A 17,500-nucleotide genomic window follows, 5' to 3' on the forward strand; every position below is an offset into this window, starting at 1 on the left:
CGTGTAGTTCTGGGCTGATTTCTCACCTTTCTTAGGATCATTGAGACCCCACGAGGTGAGATCTTGCATGGAGCCCCAGTCCGAGGGAGCTTGACAGTCATGTTTAGCTTCTTCCATTTTCCAATGATTGCTCCAACAGTGGACCTTTTTTCACCAAGCTGCTTGGCGATTTCCCCGTAGCCCTTTCCAGCCTTGTGGAGGTGTAAAATGTTGTCTCTAGTGTCTTTGGACAGCTCTTTGGTCTTGGCCATGTTAGTAGTTGGATTCTTACTGATTGTATGGGGTGGACAGGTGTCTTTATGCAGCTAACAACCTCAAATAGATGCATCTAATTTAGGATAATAAATGGAGTGGAGGTGGACATTTTAAAGGCAGACTAACAGGTCTTTGAGGGTCAGAATTCTAGCTGATAGACAGGTGTTCAAATACTTATTTGCAGCTGTATCATACAAATAAATAGTTAAAAAAATCATATATTGTGATTTCTGGATTTTTTTTTTAGATTATGTCTCTCACAGTGGACATGCACCTACGATGACAATTTCAGACCTCTCCATGATTTCTAAGTGGGAGAACTTGCAAAATAGCAGGGTGTTCAAATACTTATTTTCCTCACTGTAAATATATTCTTAACTCTCTAACTCTGGGGGTTACGGTGAATACGATAAAGTCCCAATAAGAGATGAGAAGGGTATGTATGGACTAGTCTAACTCTGGGGGTTACAGTGAATAAGCTAAAGTCCCAATAAGTCGGCGTGTTCCTTTAAGCACTTTGGTCAACTATGGTTGTTTTTAAAACGTGCTATATAAATAAAACTGAACTGAACATTAGCACCTCTATACTGCAGCACTGCTCAGTACCTGCGTGGGACGTCCTCCTCTGCGTACTGGACGGCCACCGAGTACGGTCCCTCCACCGAGGGCGTGTAGGACACCAGGTGGGTCCCGTCTCCGTTGTCGGTCACCTCCACGGGCTCCGCGACACCTTTAGGAGCCGTGATGGCCACGGCCAGCGGCGCCACACCGGCCTTCCTGCAGTCCACCGTAAAGGATTGTGGGAGTTTGGCCCTGACGCCTGAGCCAACACCGGGACCAGACACCTTGACCTTACTGGAGTCCACCACGTCCTTCACAGGGACCTTGAATGGACTTCCTGGAAATAACAGGAATAGAAAATGTTAAGCCTAACTATCGGCTAATTGCAATACAGTCCATCCAGAAAAATGTGTTTATGCGATTGCATAATTCAACGCAAAATCAGCCAAAGTCTGCATATTTATGCGGGGGGTCGTGGCCTTATTTTTTCAAATATGGCGCACATTCGCCGCATAAATTGCCGATTTCTGCGCAAAATATGCGGGTCTTGCATGATTTCATAATCCCTGCATTTTTGTTGCTAAAAAGTCCCATAATATATCTCAGCAGAAAGTTGAAAAATGTTGTGTTTGTATCTACAAAATAGATATAAACAGATATCTATGTTCACACAAGAGAAGCCATTTTCCCCTGTTGCCATGCGAACGTTATGAAGTGACCTAATTAAGCGACGTGAACATCATCGAAAAGTACTTTGAGTCTCTTAAGTTGGTATCCAATAAATTAAATAAAATTCAATCTTAATATTTGATATTATCTCTTGTCTATATTATTAACGATTTTTGAAAGTCTCTCTTTTGTATCTTTTATTTCCCTGTTTAGACTATTACTTTTATTTGTACTTTCATATTATATTATATGTATATATTTTTGTATCTTATTTGTTTACATATTGCGATGACTGAATATTATCATTTTTTGAAATGAAGTTTAAAAAAAAAAGCAGGGTGTTGGGGAATCACTTTTTTTTGTCTTTTTCATCAAACTGCAATTTTTGCAAGTTCCCGCAATTTCATCGCATAAAATTGCATAAATCTCTCTCATATTCCATCGCATTTTTTAAGAAAACGTGCCGCATAATCAAGGATTTTTGCCCCGCAACAATCACAAAAGTACTGGCAATAGCTCTAAAGCAGGGGTCTTCAACGGTTTTTAAGCCAAGGACCCCTTAACTGAAACGGATCAGGGACCCCCTACTACATATATTGTATAAAATTAAATATATTTATTTATTTTATATTTGTATATTTAGGGCAGCCTAAAGCCTTTATAGATGCCTTTTTTTTGCATAGAATACTAAGCTATTCAAGCTTTCAAATAGCCTAATAATTGTTGGCATGATTTTATGAATTATTTTATAAACAGTCAATCCTTTGGGATGAACTGTATCTGTTGATGGCTACCTTAGTCCCTGCATTACCTGTAGGCCAGTAAGCCTATCATCAGTGGGGATTTTTATTGGCCAATAATATGTTGGAATAATGTCAAGACTTTTTAATTTTTCTTTTAAAAACATAATAATTTGAAGGCCCCCTTGTTGAAGACCCCTGCTCTATAGAGTTCATCCTGGTGTTACTGTACGTTTCTTGACAGGGTTTCTGGGTAATGTGGTTTCTGCACCCTGAAGCATTCTGTACCTCCAGCTGCCTTCACACAGCAGAACCCCAAACCAACAGCTGTCTATGAAAAGGTGTCAAACAAGGAGACCACGCTGAGCTTTTTCTGAAAAAAGTCAATAAAACACAGCTGCGAATTTTTTTAACTGGAACCACATCTTTAAATCGTTAAACCAAAACACTCGGCACTTCTTTTATTAGGCAATAACATCTTTTAACGCCTGTTGTTTACAGGTGGAAATGAGAACAAAGCCAACACAGTGTTATAAAGGAAATCAACATTAAAGTGCCTTTAGGAAATAAACCGACATGTTAGGGACAATTTTCATGACAATACATCTATCTAGATTTTAAAGATAAGCAGACTGATCTCATGATGTGGCGTATGTATGACTTTGACGCCAATTGGTATGCCGTTATTGGCATGTTATCAAGACTCATACTGGCTTTTTAGCGTGTTTATCAACGGCGTTTGGCCTCCGTTGACTTACACTACCTTGCGATTGTGTGTGAATTGACGCTGTAGCGAGTAGTATGAGGGGCCGTCCACACGCAGACGCATTTTGATGCAAACACACGTTTTGCATCGTTTTGGCCGATCGTCCAAACGATGCTAAAGTAGCTGACACTACAGCAGGGACGTAACGTTAACGTTAGCTGCTATGTTAGCTGTTTATAAAGTGGAAGTAGACAACTTATCAACTAGCTAGCTAATCTGTCTGCTTATCAACTCCTTGAATGGATTATAGTCACTTTTTTTAAGACATTGGATCATTGAGGTTTGTTTGACTGCCGATGTTAGCTAGCAGCGTTAATGCGTTAACGTTAGCTCTGCTAGCTAGCTAGCGAATCTTGTCCAATGGCAGACAGAAATGCAAAGTAAAAAGCAATCCAACAGCACATTATACAATGTAAACAAAGACACGTTTTCTTTATAAAATGAGCAGTGGTGAAAGTTATTATAATCTAGTCATGTTATGATCGGGAGTGACTGATAACGACATGCTCTTCTCTGTTTTTGATGAATTTCTGTAGCAGAAACAGCGCCACCTACAGGCCTGGAATATGGAGTATCGTGTTGAGTCTTTAACAAATGGATCCGTTTGGATATGTGTGGACGTGGCCTGGGATAAGACTGCCTATATTTGATATTTTTCTTCTTGTCAACAAATCCCATGAAATTAAAAACGAAAGAGTTGATCGGCTACCAAGTATTGTGTGTGTGTGTGTGTATCAAAGTCTGATATATCTTCTTTCTTATCAATGAGACACACGGTTGCTCTGGGTGACATGTTCCTTCATCACCATGACCACACAGTCTGGCTATCAGCAGACCGAGTTCAATCTCTTTAAGATTGATCATTAGTCTGGCGATTTTCTACTGCATGAGAGGCGGGATCATTTGGCATAGTTCGAATGACTCTGCACGCAATTGGATAGTCCTTCAACCAATCAGAGCAACAATCTGGGTGACGTAGCAGTGACATCAACGGGCTGCAGTGACCAGCTGATTTAGGAAATTACTGAGCCTTTAAAAAAACTTCTGTATATTTGTGAGACGAGATTTTACCAGTGGACTTGGGGCTGAGTGCTACAGACGGGGTAGGAAAGTCAGAAAGTATTGAGAGATGGACTAACACATTGTTGTTTAAGGTATTTGTTGACCATAATAAAAAGTATAGAATATAATCAAACAGATCCTTTTAGATATTTCACTTCACACCCAACCAACCAACCAACCAATCCTGCCAATCATAAAACCACACAATGCTGTTAGTCAGCAGCATGACATGGCATTAAAAAAAATCTAATCTCAGGCGCCCGGATAGCTCAGTTGGTAGAGCGGGTGCCCAACTGTTGCCTTCAGGCAGACTGTTCAGATCAATTAACGCAAGGACAAATAGACTTAAACATCGTTTTTATCCTACTGCAATAACCACCCTTAATACTGCAAAAAATGTGCAATATGGAATCTGATGTGTATCATGTCTGTAGATGTATGCAATGTATGTTTTTATGCTGTGAAGGTATGTTAATAGGTATGTTAATACCAATGACTGGGTGTGTATGACCATGTGTATTCATGTACACTGCTAATGCTGATACATGTTATATTAATTCTTTTTAAACAACATTAGGACTTACATTATATACATCTATATAAATATATATTTTTTCCTTTCTTTTCTTAAACTTAATGAATTGATGCACTGACTCGAGAGCACTTTAAATGTTGTTGTACTTGTGACAATGACAATAAAGACTATTCTATTCATATGTAGAGGTTTACTCCTCGACGCAGCGGGCCTGGGTTCAACTCCGACCTGTGTCCCTTTGCTGCATGTCGTTCCCCCCCTCTCTCTCCCATTTCATTTCTTCAGCTGTCCTGTCAATAAAGGCCTAAAAATGCCCCCAAAAAAAGCCTAATCTCACCAGGGATGTGCTCTCCTCCGTAGGTGATGTTGACGTCGTAGAGGCCGGGGGTGAAGGGAACGTACTCCACGCTGCAGCTGCCATCTTTGTTGTCTTTGCAAGACATCTTCGACTCTGACGGACCCTCCACGGTGATGCCGAGACCGCCAATACCTGCCCCTCTGGTGACGGAGCAACACACCCCAAAATCAGCGATAGTGTGACCCTGAAGCTAGAGACTTTTTCACTGCAACTAAACGCTACACGAATCAAAACTAGTCTGCCCTTTTGCTGCCAACACTACCTGGTAGGGCTGCTCGATTATGGAAAAAAATATAAATCACGATTATTTCGGTCAATATTGATATCACGATAATTTAACGATTACTCGTTGACTTCTGGAAAGATGTTGCAATTATTGAACTTTAAAAACTGTGGAAAAAGTTAAATGAATCAACAGTTAAAATTTTTTTTTTTTTTTTTTTAAAAACATACAACTGTGAATTTTTCCTCAATAGTTTTCCTATTTAAACTTTATTTTTTCATTCAGAACACGAGAGAAAATAAGAGTTTACTTGCAAAACTTAATGAGCAAAATAATTGTTTTTTTTGTGATCATTGGGAGCCAAAATCATAATCACGATTACATTTTGATTAATTGCACAGCCCTACTACCTGGTGATGATGTTGAAGTTGTTGGGCTTGTCCGTCAGGGCTTGTTGCAGCCCGGGGCCAGTAGCCACCACCCTGCTGGGGTCACATCCCTCTGACACAGACACCCTGAACGGGCTCTTAGGAACCACGGTGTCGTCATACAGAACCTGGACGCTGTGGACGCCTGAAACAACACACACACACACACACACACACACACACACACGCACACACGCACACACACACACACACACACACACACACACACACACACACACACACACACACACACGCACACACGCACACACGCACACACGCACACACGCACACACGCACAGTAGCTAATGAAACTGACACATTGTATTTTGGGCAATATATGGATATTATATCGATATTGTGATATGAGACTAGATATCGTCTTAGATTTTAGATATCGTAATATCGTAATAAGGCATAAGTGTCTTTTCCTGGTTTTAAAGCGCCCATGTTATGCTCATTTTCAGGTTCATAACTGTATTTTAAGGTTGTACCAGAATAGGTTTACATGGTTTAATTTTCAAAAAACACCATATTGTTGTTGTACTGCACAGCTCTCTCTCACTGCTGCAGATCCTCTTTTCACCTGGTTTCTGTTTTAGCTACAGAGTGAGACCTCTTTTCATCTTCTTCTTCTGTACTATCTTTGATTGCACTCGCACATGCTCAGTAGCTCAGATGTAGATCATGTCAGCTAGCTCCATAGACAGTAAAAGAAAGGCTGTTTCTCCAACTTTGGTCAGTTACAAGGCAGGATCAGCTGGGAGACTTTTAAATGAGGGCACACTTGTGTGTGTTGTAGCAATGCTTTGCTACTGAGAACGACGTTGCATGCTAGCGTTAGCATTAGCGTTAGCATGCTAACGCTACGAGCTAATGGTGGTGGTTAGTCAGCAGATTTTGACCAGCTCACTAGGAGCCTGAAAGCAGGACACATTCAGAAACTGTATCTCAATCAAAACGATTGAAATGGATTTTTTTCAAAGTTTGTATGTGTGTGGAAGCACCAGAGACACAAAATAACACCCCAAATTGAAAAGTGTTTTTTTTCATAATATGGGCACTTTAAAGGCTGCATTACAGTAAAGTGATGTCATTTTCTGAACTTACCAGACTGTTTTAGCTGTTCTATTATTCACCTTTACCCACTTAGTCATTATATCCACATCACTGATGATTATTTATCAAAAATCTCATTGTGGGGCAGCCAGATAGCTCAGTTGGTAGAGCGGGTGCCCATATATACTGTAGAGGTGCATCGGGCCCAGGTTCAACTCCGACCTGTGGCTCTTTGCTGCATGTCATTCCCTGTCCTCACTATGTCCTCTCTCTCCCTTTTTATTTCTTCAGCTGTCCTGTCAAATAAAAGGCCTAAAATGCCCAAAAACATTATTTTTGAAAAAATCTCCTAGTGTAAATATTTTGTGAAAGCAGCAATAGTCAACACTACAATACTGTTGCGGTATTGATATTGAGGTATTTGGTCAAAAATATTGGCATATTTGATTTTCTCCATATTGCCCAGCCCTATATGAGGGTGTTGCATGATTGTTACTGTTTTTATTATGTTTGTCTTTTTATGTATCTGCCTAGGGACAATAGATGCAAATTACTCTCCCTCCGCTGAGCGCACAATATTCTGCAGGATGAGACACACCCCCCACACCATCTCTTCTCCCTGCTTCCATCTGGCAGGTGGTATCGGGCTTTTAGAGCATGCACCTCCAGGCTGTACAACAGTTTTATCCCCAGGGCCATCACACAACTGAAAAACCATGCCCCCAGTCAGCACAGTTACACTTTCTAGATAGGGATTCTATGTAATGGGACTCAATATTGGATGCCTTGATAATGTTTTTATATTTTTATCTTATTTTATCTATTGTGTGAGTGTGTATATGACATTGAGTATTGTTTTAGAGGCTGCACAAGCACGTGTCTTTGTATGGTTCCAATTAGAAATTGACTTGAAAAAGTGTAACACAATCAACTGATTTAAAAAGTTATTTAAATATAAAGGTGATTAACAAATATAAAACAGAAGTGTGAATACCAGAAGGTGCACAACATGTATTGGACTTCTTGTGTTGTACTGGGGGTATATAGTGTATACTGTATAGTTTCTGTAACTTTCATTTCTGTATGGAAAAAATATAATTTTATGTAAAAAGGGTAGGTGTAATGGCTTCAGCCTACACCTTTTCGGTCTCGTTTGTTTCTTGTCTCTATGTATGTTTGACTTGTGAGTTACATATGGCCGAAAAAAATAAATTAAACTAAACTGCACAATGACAATTAAAGTCTATTCGTATCTATTCTTAATTAGCTATGTTGCTAACTCTAGCATATTTACATTGTGTACTTGTACTGATGTCCATTAATATGCACTGTCCCTATCTAAATAAACAATTCAATTAAATGAAATAAATTACAGTAAAATACAGTACAGGCCAAAAGTTTGGACACACCTTCTCATTCAATGTGTTTCTTTATTTTCATGACTATTTACATTGTAGATTCTCATTGAAGGCATCAAAACTATGAATGAACACATATGGAATTATGTACTTAACAAAAAAGTGTGAAATAACTGAAAACATGTCTTATATTTTAGATTCTTCAAAGTAGTCACCCTTTGCTTTTTTTGATAACTCTGCAAACCCTTGGTGTTCTCTCAATGAGCTTCATGAGGTAGTCACCTGAAATGGTTTTACCTTCACAGGTGTGCTTTGTCAGGGTTCATTAGTGGAATTATTTCCCTTATTAATAAAAAGCAAAGGGTGGCTACTTTGAAGAATCTAAAATATAAGACATGTTTTCAGTTATTTCACACTTTTTTGTTAAGTACATGATTCCATATGTGTTCATTCATCGTTTTGATGCCTTCAGTGAGAATCTACAATGTAAATAGTCATGAAAATAAAAAGGAAATTGATAGAATGAGAAGGTGTGTCCAAACTTTTGGCCTGTACAGTAGTTTAAAGGTAGAGACTTCAGTCTTGAACACACGGGTGCAGCAGGTGCCTTACCGTTCTCAAACGGTGTGTACTCGACGGTGTAGGTCCCGTCCGCATTGTCGGTAATCGGACTGTCGGTCAGCGCGCCGGACGGGCTCCTGACCTCCGCCTTCACGTGGTCTCCTCCTCGCCGGGTCAGAGGACGGGCGTCCACCGTGAACGATGTGGTGGCTTCTCTGAAAACAGCTGGAGAAGAGAGAAGGGATTTATTTATTTTTTTTAGACCCGGGACTTTAACGCGTTAAGATTAATTAATTACACAAAAAAATAACACGTTAAACATTTTTTACGCATTTAATCACACTTATTTTTGCACCGCGGGACGTTTCTCACCGGATGAGTTTCGGCGGACCGATTATACTGGAGCACCAACTAGCGTTCATGACTTCAGACCTTTTATATATGTCAATGCTTCAGACAACAACAAACCACAGTGAACATGAACGAAGAAGCTGACGAGACCGCTTTGGTTGGCCCCGTGGATGGGACATTTTGTTATAAAAAACAAACGGATGGAAGCGTCGATAAGAGCATGGTTGTGTGCATGCTATGCAAAAAGGAATTCGCATATCACCGCAGCACATCGAGCCTCAAGTATCACCTCGACGCAAAACATTTAGCAGCTAGCGTGGACGTCAGCCCGACTCGGAGTACAAGGACCCACACCCAACCTACACTCCACCAGATGACTGGTTTAAGGACCAGGGTAACTATTGGTATTGTGTTTTACTTAAAAAAAAAACATAGTTTACAGAAGGTCTACCTACCTATAGGCTACCTGAATTTCTGAAATGTACTATATTTCTAAATAGGCTATTGCTACACTTAATGGCAAAAATTGCACTGGTCTGCTGGACTTGGTTGAACAAAAATAAACAATATTGTGTTGCTTAAGCTTATGTATTCAGTCATTATTCAATGGTATACTAAAAATCCATGAGAAAAAAATGACTTCTCACTGTTCTCAGGTCAAATATTTATGCAATTAAAATGCGATTAATTTCGATTAATTAATTACAAAGCCTCTAATTAATTAGATTAATTTTTTTAATCAAGTCCCGGCCCTAATTCTTTTGAAATAAAAAGTTTTTATTGTCAAATGACAATGTGCAAACAATGTGACTCTTGACCACAAATTACAAAAATCAAATCAGTAAGTCATGACGTTTCTTGATTGGGTGGTGAAAAACATTCTTATTTTCATCTATTTTAATGTGAACTACTTTAATGATAGCCATGTTATATACTGTAATATATAACTTTGTTTTCAAGATATTTCTCTATTCTGTTTATTATTGTTTTCATTTTATTTTAATTGTAATTTTTCTTCTTGTTATTTAGTTTTGTAAGCAGATATTGTTACATGTATTTTCTTTGTTTAATTTCTTTTCTTTTAGTATAGGTTATGAAATCTTTTAATATTGTCTGATTAAATGTTGTCTTGGACCATAGGAAGACCAGCTGGTCGTCTAGGCGTCAGCTAATGGGGATCCTCAGAATAAATACAAAAAGGTTGTATTGCCACAATAAGCACACTTATGTGAAATTATTGTTATTGGACCCGTCCAGTTCAACAACTAGTAGAACTATTCAGAGGTTATTGGACCCGTCCAGTTTAACAACAAGTAGAACTATTCAGAGGATATTGCACCCGTTCAGTTTAACAACAAGTAGAACTATTCAGAGGATATTGCACCCGTTCAGTTTAACAACTAGTAGAACTATTCAGAGGATATTGCACCCGTTCAGTTTAACTCCACATACTGTTGTGTTGATGTACTTTATTGTCAAAACGTTCGTTTTCTTCCGAGTCGCCTATTAAACGAACGGGATAATAGCAACAGCGGCCGAGATCCGCCCACAAAGCTACTTGCGTTTCACGTTTGATACTTACTTACTCTTGCATTTCAGATCCTTAAAATAGGGCCCTAAGAGTCAGTGTCAGTGGGGGACTTAATGGTGAGGCACAAAATGTTAACAAAAAGCGTTTAATTTCTGTATCTAGTTATTTCTAGAGCACAAAGTAAGTAAGTTGCCACCTTTTCTCAGAGCAAAAAGAGCTACACACCGACCCAGATGTTTATCGGTGTTTTTTGCCCCCCAACGGTGCCTTCCAGGCAGCGCTGCCTGGAAGGCACCGTTGGGGGGCACTGGTTATGGTTAAGGTTAGGTGCCTTGAAGGCAGCGGTTGCAGCGCTGCCTGGAAGGAGCAGTTGGGGGCAAACAAAACACCATTGAGCGACTCAGATGGACCATACTGCACCTTGTCCTTCCACTCCGGGTCCGAACACTTTGACTTTGGATGTGTCGACAGCAGGATCCACCGTCACCTTGGCAGGGAAACCGGGGACGGCCTTTCCTCCGTACTTCAGCAGCAGGGTGTACATGCCAGCAGTCAGGGGGACGTAGGTCACCGTGTAGGTCCCGTCTTTGTTGTCCACCACCTCAGTCTTAGCTTTAACACCTAGAACAAAACAAGCACACTTTTACATTTATATCACAGAATTTAGGAATTTAGAATCTCAAATATACAGTACGGGCCAAAAGTTTGGACACACCTTCTCATTCAATGTTTCCTTTTTATTTTCATGACTATTTACATTGTAGATTCTCACTGAAGGCATCAAAACTATGAATGAACACATATGGAATTATGTACTTAACAAAAAGTGTGAAATAACTGAAAACATGTCTTATATTTTAGATTCTTCAAAGTAGCCACCCCTTTTTTTTTGATAACTCTGCAAACCCTTGGTGTTCTCTCAATGAGCTTCATGAGGTAGTCACCTGAAATGGTTTTACCTTCACAGGTGTGCTTTGTCAGGGTTCATTAGTGGAATTATTTCCCTTATTAATAAAAAAGCAAAGGGTGGCTACTTTGAAGAATCTAAAATATAAGACATGTTTTCAGTTATTTCACACTTTTTTGTTAAGAACATAAATCCATATGTGTTCATTCATAGTTTTGATGCCTTCAGTGAGAATCTACAATGTAAATAGTCATGAAAATAAAAAGGAAACGCATTGAATGAGAAGGTGTGTCCAAACTTTTGGCCTGTACTGTAAACTGTTCTTTTGAATTTTAGACTGCTATGTTAGGGCGCCTTCACACCGATAGTTCGGTAGACGGTCGCTTGTTTATTGGACAGAATATCTGAAACTCGCCACTTCTGGTCTCAGAACTAATGGAGCAACACCAAATGTATAACCTCTTGGGTTTTTCTGGCTCTGCTTTAGTGTTTCTAACATTTTAGAATAAGGCGAACTATGTGAGCAGCTGACCGACAGCGAATGAAGGAGATAAACGATGATGTCATAGAAGATTTATTTATTTATATTAGGACAAGAGACCCAGAGCAAACCCACGCAAGCACGGGGGGAACATGCAAACTCCACACAGAAAGGCCTGGGACGACCTGGGTTCGAACCTAGAAACTTCTTGCTGTGAGGCAGAAGTGCTAACCACTGAGCCACCGTGCTGCTGGTTGTCTGCCATACAGATGTGTGCTCACAATAGCTTATGGATCTGAATGTTATCATCCCTTAAATCATATAGGAAGGAAATACTAACAACTAATTGACAACTTGGAAAGTGTGTTACCAGAGCCTGGTGCAAAGCCAGTAGGACTGGTCGGGGAGGAGTCTGGTACCGCCTCCAGGCTGAGTTGTCCCGGTCCGGCCCGGGAACAGTCCACGTTCACCACACTGGTCTCTCCAACCTGCACAGACCCACAACGAGCTGGATCAGACTTCATACTGCGAGAGTCAGAGCGATATGTACAACATAACGCAACAACATAGTTTGTAAATGAATCCAAAATCTGACTTAATCCGCTGAATGTTTTATCAGGTTTCTAAAAATGCCAAATTTTTAGCTTCCATCTTCCTCTAAAGCAGGGGTCTTCAACATTTTTTAAGCCAAGGACCCCTTAACTGAAACGGATCAGGGACCCCCTATTACATATATTGTATAAAATTAAGTATATTTCTTTTATATTTGTATATTTAGGGCAGCCTAAAGCCTTTATAGATACCTTTTTTTTGCTATTCAACTAGCCTAATAATTGTCGGCATGATTTAATGAATTATTTTATAAATCATCATGTGGAACAGTCAATCCTTTGGGATGAACTGTATCTGTGGGTGGCTACCTTAGTCCCTACATTACCTATAGGCCAGTAAGCCGATCATCAGTGGGGATTTATATTAGCTAATAATATGTTGCAATCATGTTAAGACTTTTTAATTTTTTTAAACATTCAAAAATTCACAGTAATTTGGAGGCCCCCCTGCAATGACTCTGACGACCCCCTAGGGGTCCCGCACCACCTGTTGAAGCTCTCGGCTCTAAAGACGCTCACCTTGGCTCTTTTCAGGCCCGATCCCGACGCCACAACCTTAGAGGGGTCAAAGGGCATCTGGATGTCGGCTTTGAACGGCGAGCCCGGGATGTGGACCTCCTCAAACAGGATGTTGACCAGGTAGTCCCCGGGCTCGGTGGGCAGGTAGGAGACGGAGCAGGTCCCGTCTCCGTTGTCCGAACACTCGATCTTGGCCTCGGTCGGCCCCTCCACAGTCAGCCCCAGACCACCGGTGCCAGCACCCTTGGTGTCAATGGTGAACTCTGCAGGGTTTCCTACCAGACCGCCCTTCAGACCAGGACCGAAGGCCTTCACCTGGAGGGGACGATGAGGATGCCATGAAGCCTCTTTTATTGCTTTATTTAAAACACATGTGTCAAACTCAAGGCCCGCGGGCCAAATCCGGCCCCTCGCTCATTCTGATCCGTTCCCCATATCAATCTAGGTTCACCTCATGAAGCTCAAAATGACGTTTTGAGACTCGGAAATTCCCCCAGAAGCAGAGAGTTTGCATATTCCAGCTGTGAAAGACCTTGTTGTGAGTCAGCTGGGTGGTAGCCTACTTAGAAAATGTAATTATTGTTTGTACTTGATTTTCTAAATTTTAGGATGGCTTTGGAACTTTTTGCTCATTTTTTCAGGGCTTTATGTGGACCAGACTGTAAGTGAGAAGACTATATGAGACATCCAATAATTGAGACAAAGATATTTGACTTTTTCGATGAAATAAAGGCATGTCAATAAACTATACATGTCTGGCCCCTATGGTCCCCCAGAGGCTAGAAATGGTGATAGGAGGAAACAGGTGTGTGTACACAATAAAAAAGTAAATTATGATTCAGTGTTGCAGACACAATGCAGTATCCATTTAGTTGTTGTTGGAGCCAAAATTATGATTTCGATATGAACTTTAATTTTGGTAAATTGTGCATAAATGCTGTGACATTCACAGTAAACTGGACTCATTGTAAACTGACAATTTGTGTTAATTGATCTTGATGCGTGGCATATCGTCACAGCCTTTTGACAATCAGCTGATTGAGGCAGTAACTGCATCAGCTGGTGTAGAATAGCCCAGCTGTCATTCAGTTTGGGGCTTTTTTGTTTGTAGACATATGGCTGCTTCAAGTAGCGCTCAGAACAGTTAGGGGATTGTGAGTTGAAGTTGTTTTACGTTATATCTTTAATTTTTGCTCTGCTGTCAAAGCTTGTACACCATGTGGTAGGGACAGTTCATTTCTTTCGTGGAAAAGACGAAAACATATCACATTGAAGTTTGAGTGATAGAGAAAAATAAACGTGGATGCAACAAGAAATTGTACATTTATTTCTTATGAATGTTTTTAAGTTTCACTTCTTCTGTATTCTCCTTAAAAATATATAGCGGGAATAGACTGTAAATATTATCGTTTACTTGTTTTAGTGTTTTTTTTTGTATATTTTCATGCTGGTCTTCATAAATAAATGTAATCAAGACACAGCCCTAGAAAAAAAGAGACCAAAAAGAGTAACAACTTTAAGGAAAAGGAAAGAAACGGTATCTTTAGGGAGGGAGGTATGGAAACATGGTTTTGAGAGATGTTACCTTGCTGGGGTCTGGAGGCAGCTGGGCCTCCACAGGGAAGGGGCTCCCAGGGACCGGGTGTCCATCGTAGGACACGTTGACCGCGTGGACCCCCTCCTCTGTGGGGGTGAAACGGACCCGACTGGCGTCTGCTTTACCGGGCTGAGGCTCCATTTTACACTTCACTGCTCGCTGGCTGGGACTCAGCTATTAACACACACACACACACACACAAACACACACACACACACACACACACACACACACACACACACACAGTCACCTTTATAGTACAAGTCTGGTTATTTTCTATATTTGTTGTAAACTATTTTGTAAACCAATATTGTGGAAAGCCAAAACCAACAAAGTGTTGTCAGCCTTTTAGGGGTGTTCAAAAATATTGATTCAAATTCATATCGTGATTCAAGCTCTACCGATTCTGAAATCGATTCATAGAATTTCTAAAATCGTAACTACATTTACATACTGTGAATCGTTTTTATTGTACACAAAAAACGATTTTGAATCGAATCTTGAGCCTAAAAATCGATATGGAATCGTGACTTTTTCCAAATCGTGCACCCCTACAAGCGTATAGCGATCTAGTCTGGATCGATGGTCAATCAAGTACATTTCCAGGAATTTTCACTTTCTGCTCTCCGTGTGTCACCGTTCTCAAAATCCAATTCAAAACAACAACAAACTTTGAGCTAGCGAGCTATACGCTGAAAATGGCATGTTTTGAAGAAGATTTAGATGTGTGATTATGTGTAATAAGGCAGGTATGCTCGATTCTTACAGTGAATGATTGTAAAGATTGACAAAGAATAGGTTTACGGCATTTCCTCTCTAACTGGGAAGTTTTGGGACCGATTGGTGGAGATTGCTGTGGACAATGTAAACACTAGTTAGTCTGATGTGGTCTGATAATAGTTATACATCACAAGTTCTTAGCAACACCATCCGGCACCCGCTGGTCAAGCTGTGCCGCCTCTGCTCAACCTGTACGGCAAACTGCAGCAGCCTCTTATTATATTTCAGAAATATAAGGGGACCAGTGAGTAGGTCTGGGCACCGAACATCGATACTTTTATGGCACCGAAAAATGCGTCTGAACACGTAAGCGCAAGCTTATTATCTGTCCTCTCTGCATACCGACAGAGAGCAGAGCTCCGACACACACGTGTTTGTTTTACTATCTTTGTGGGGACATGTCATTGACATAATGCATTCCCTAACCCCTTACCCTCACAACTAAATGCCTAACCTTAACCCTTACCCTAACCATCACAACTAAATGTCTAACCTTAACCCTTACCCTAACCTTAACCATCACAACTAAATGCCTAACCTTAACCCTTACCCTCACCTTAACCATCACAACTAAATGCCTAACCTTAACCCTTACCCTAACCTTAACCATCACAACTAAATGCCTAACCTTAACCCTAACCATAACCTAATTCTATCCCTAATCCTAAAACCAAGTCTTAACACTCAAACAGCCCTTTAAACTCGTGGGGTCCAGCATTTTGGTCCCCACGAGGCTGTGCAGACCCCACAAGGATACTGTAGTCCCCGGTTTTTGGACCCCCATGAATATAGTAAAACACACACACACACACGCACACACGCGCACGCACACACGCAGGGCTCTGTAGTTTTGTTGAAGTTACAGTGAGTCACGGCGATGCCGATAAAGGGGTTTCAAGTGTAGTTACAGTTTTTCATAACTTCACCCAGACAGCGTATGATATTAATGGCGAGCCGAAAGCGCTCGCTGTGCTGTTGACGTTACACTTCCTCTTTGAAAGATTTTGAGCGATACCCAGCCCTATCAGTGAGTGGGCCCCTCCCTAAATGGCATAGCCCTGGTCGGCCTATGACGTTAAGCCATTGAACACCTCTTTTTCTTCGTCACGTTTGGAAGTCCATCGGTAACGTTTACAGACAGTGTGTGTGTGTGTGAGTCTAATGATGGAAAGCCAAATAAGAAAAGGGAAAGATGGCTGAGAAGGTCAGACCCGGTAGATTTTTTGGTAGATTTTTTGGTCCCACTCCGCCACTGCTGCTGCGATGTATTCTGCTAATTTAACTAGCTCACCTTACTGTACTGTGTGAACAGTTAACTGACCACTTCACACTAGGGGTGGGGGGAAAAAATCAATATAGCATTGTATCGCAATATTTTCAGTGGCAATACTGTATTGATACACAGAGGCCAAGTATGGATCTATTATTATTATTATAATAAATATATATATATGTGTGTGTGTGTGTGTGTGTTGGTCAGTCTGTCTGCTTGACAATCCCATTTTGCAGCAATACAACGGAAGTGAAATGAACAAACAGTGAAATGAATCTTTTTAGATAAAACAGATGTTGACATTTTCCTTTGGGGACATCATTTGAAATTGGGAAAAGTTTAAAAAAAGAAAAAAGGTAATAATTGCAATAAATCGCAGAATATTGCAATATGTTTAAAATCGCAATAATATCGTATCGTGACAGAAGTATCGTGATGATATCGTATCGTGAGGCCTCTGGTGACTCCCGCCCCTACTTCACACACACAAGTATTTTACTTCAATTAATTACTTTTGCAAATGTTCCACCAAAACAAGTTCCTTCCTGAGACTACTTTGCAGAGCCACCGTCTGGATCTTAGCGCCGCCCACGACGATTGTGATTGGTTTAAAGAAATGCAAACATTTTTCTCCTATCCCAGAATGTATCGGTGGTGTAGGCAGACCTTACTCCACAGCTCTGTGGAGAAAGGTCTGGCAATGTGAGACTGACAGTGATCTAAACACTCACCACTGCCACCTCCAGGCGGCCTTGGCCTCCTGCCCCCTTTGTGTCCACCATAAACTGCTGCTCCTGATCAACCTCGGCTCCTGAAAGACAGTCATCAATTTACCAGTGATGTAGAAATTAGTCCTAGAGAGGCCTCGATCAATACCA

At 40.6% G+C, this 17,500-nt stretch overlaps 1 protein-coding gene across 2 annotated transcripts in view; it reads right to left on the bottom strand.

The window, feature by feature from the left end:
- Window positions 1-17,500, bottom strand: part of flnba (filamin B a) — a 139,426-nt gene that overhangs the window by 38,994 nt on the left and 82,932 nt on the right. For both annotated transcript variants that reach the window (XM_028576718.1, XM_028576717.1), the window contains exons 21-29: window positions 17,354-17,433; window positions 14,558-14,743; window positions 12,973-13,287; window positions 12,213-12,330; window positions 10,875-11,075; window positions 8,624-8,797; window positions 5,580-5,742; window positions 4,926-5,086; window positions 862-1,153 (exon numbers count right to left, since the gene is read on the bottom strand). In XM_028576718.1, coding sequence (XP_028432519.1) covers window positions 862-1,153; window positions 4,926-5,086; window positions 5,580-5,742; window positions 8,624-8,797; window positions 10,875-11,075; window positions 12,213-12,330; window positions 12,973-13,287; window positions 14,558-14,743; window positions 17,354-17,433 — 1,690 coding nt within the window. The remainder of the gene's footprint in view (window positions 1-861; window positions 1,154-4,925; window positions 5,087-5,579; window positions 5,743-8,623; window positions 8,798-10,874; window positions 11,076-12,212; window positions 12,331-12,972; window positions 13,288-14,557; window positions 14,744-17,353; window positions 17,434-17,500) is intronic.

The sequence above is a fragment of the Perca flavescens genome, chromosome 4, assembly GCF_004354835.1.
Source record: "Perca flavescens isolate YP-PL-M2 chromosome 4, PFLA_1.0, whole genome shotgun sequence".
NCBI lineage: Eukaryota > Metazoa > Chordata > Actinopteri > Perciformes > Percidae > Perca > Perca flavescens.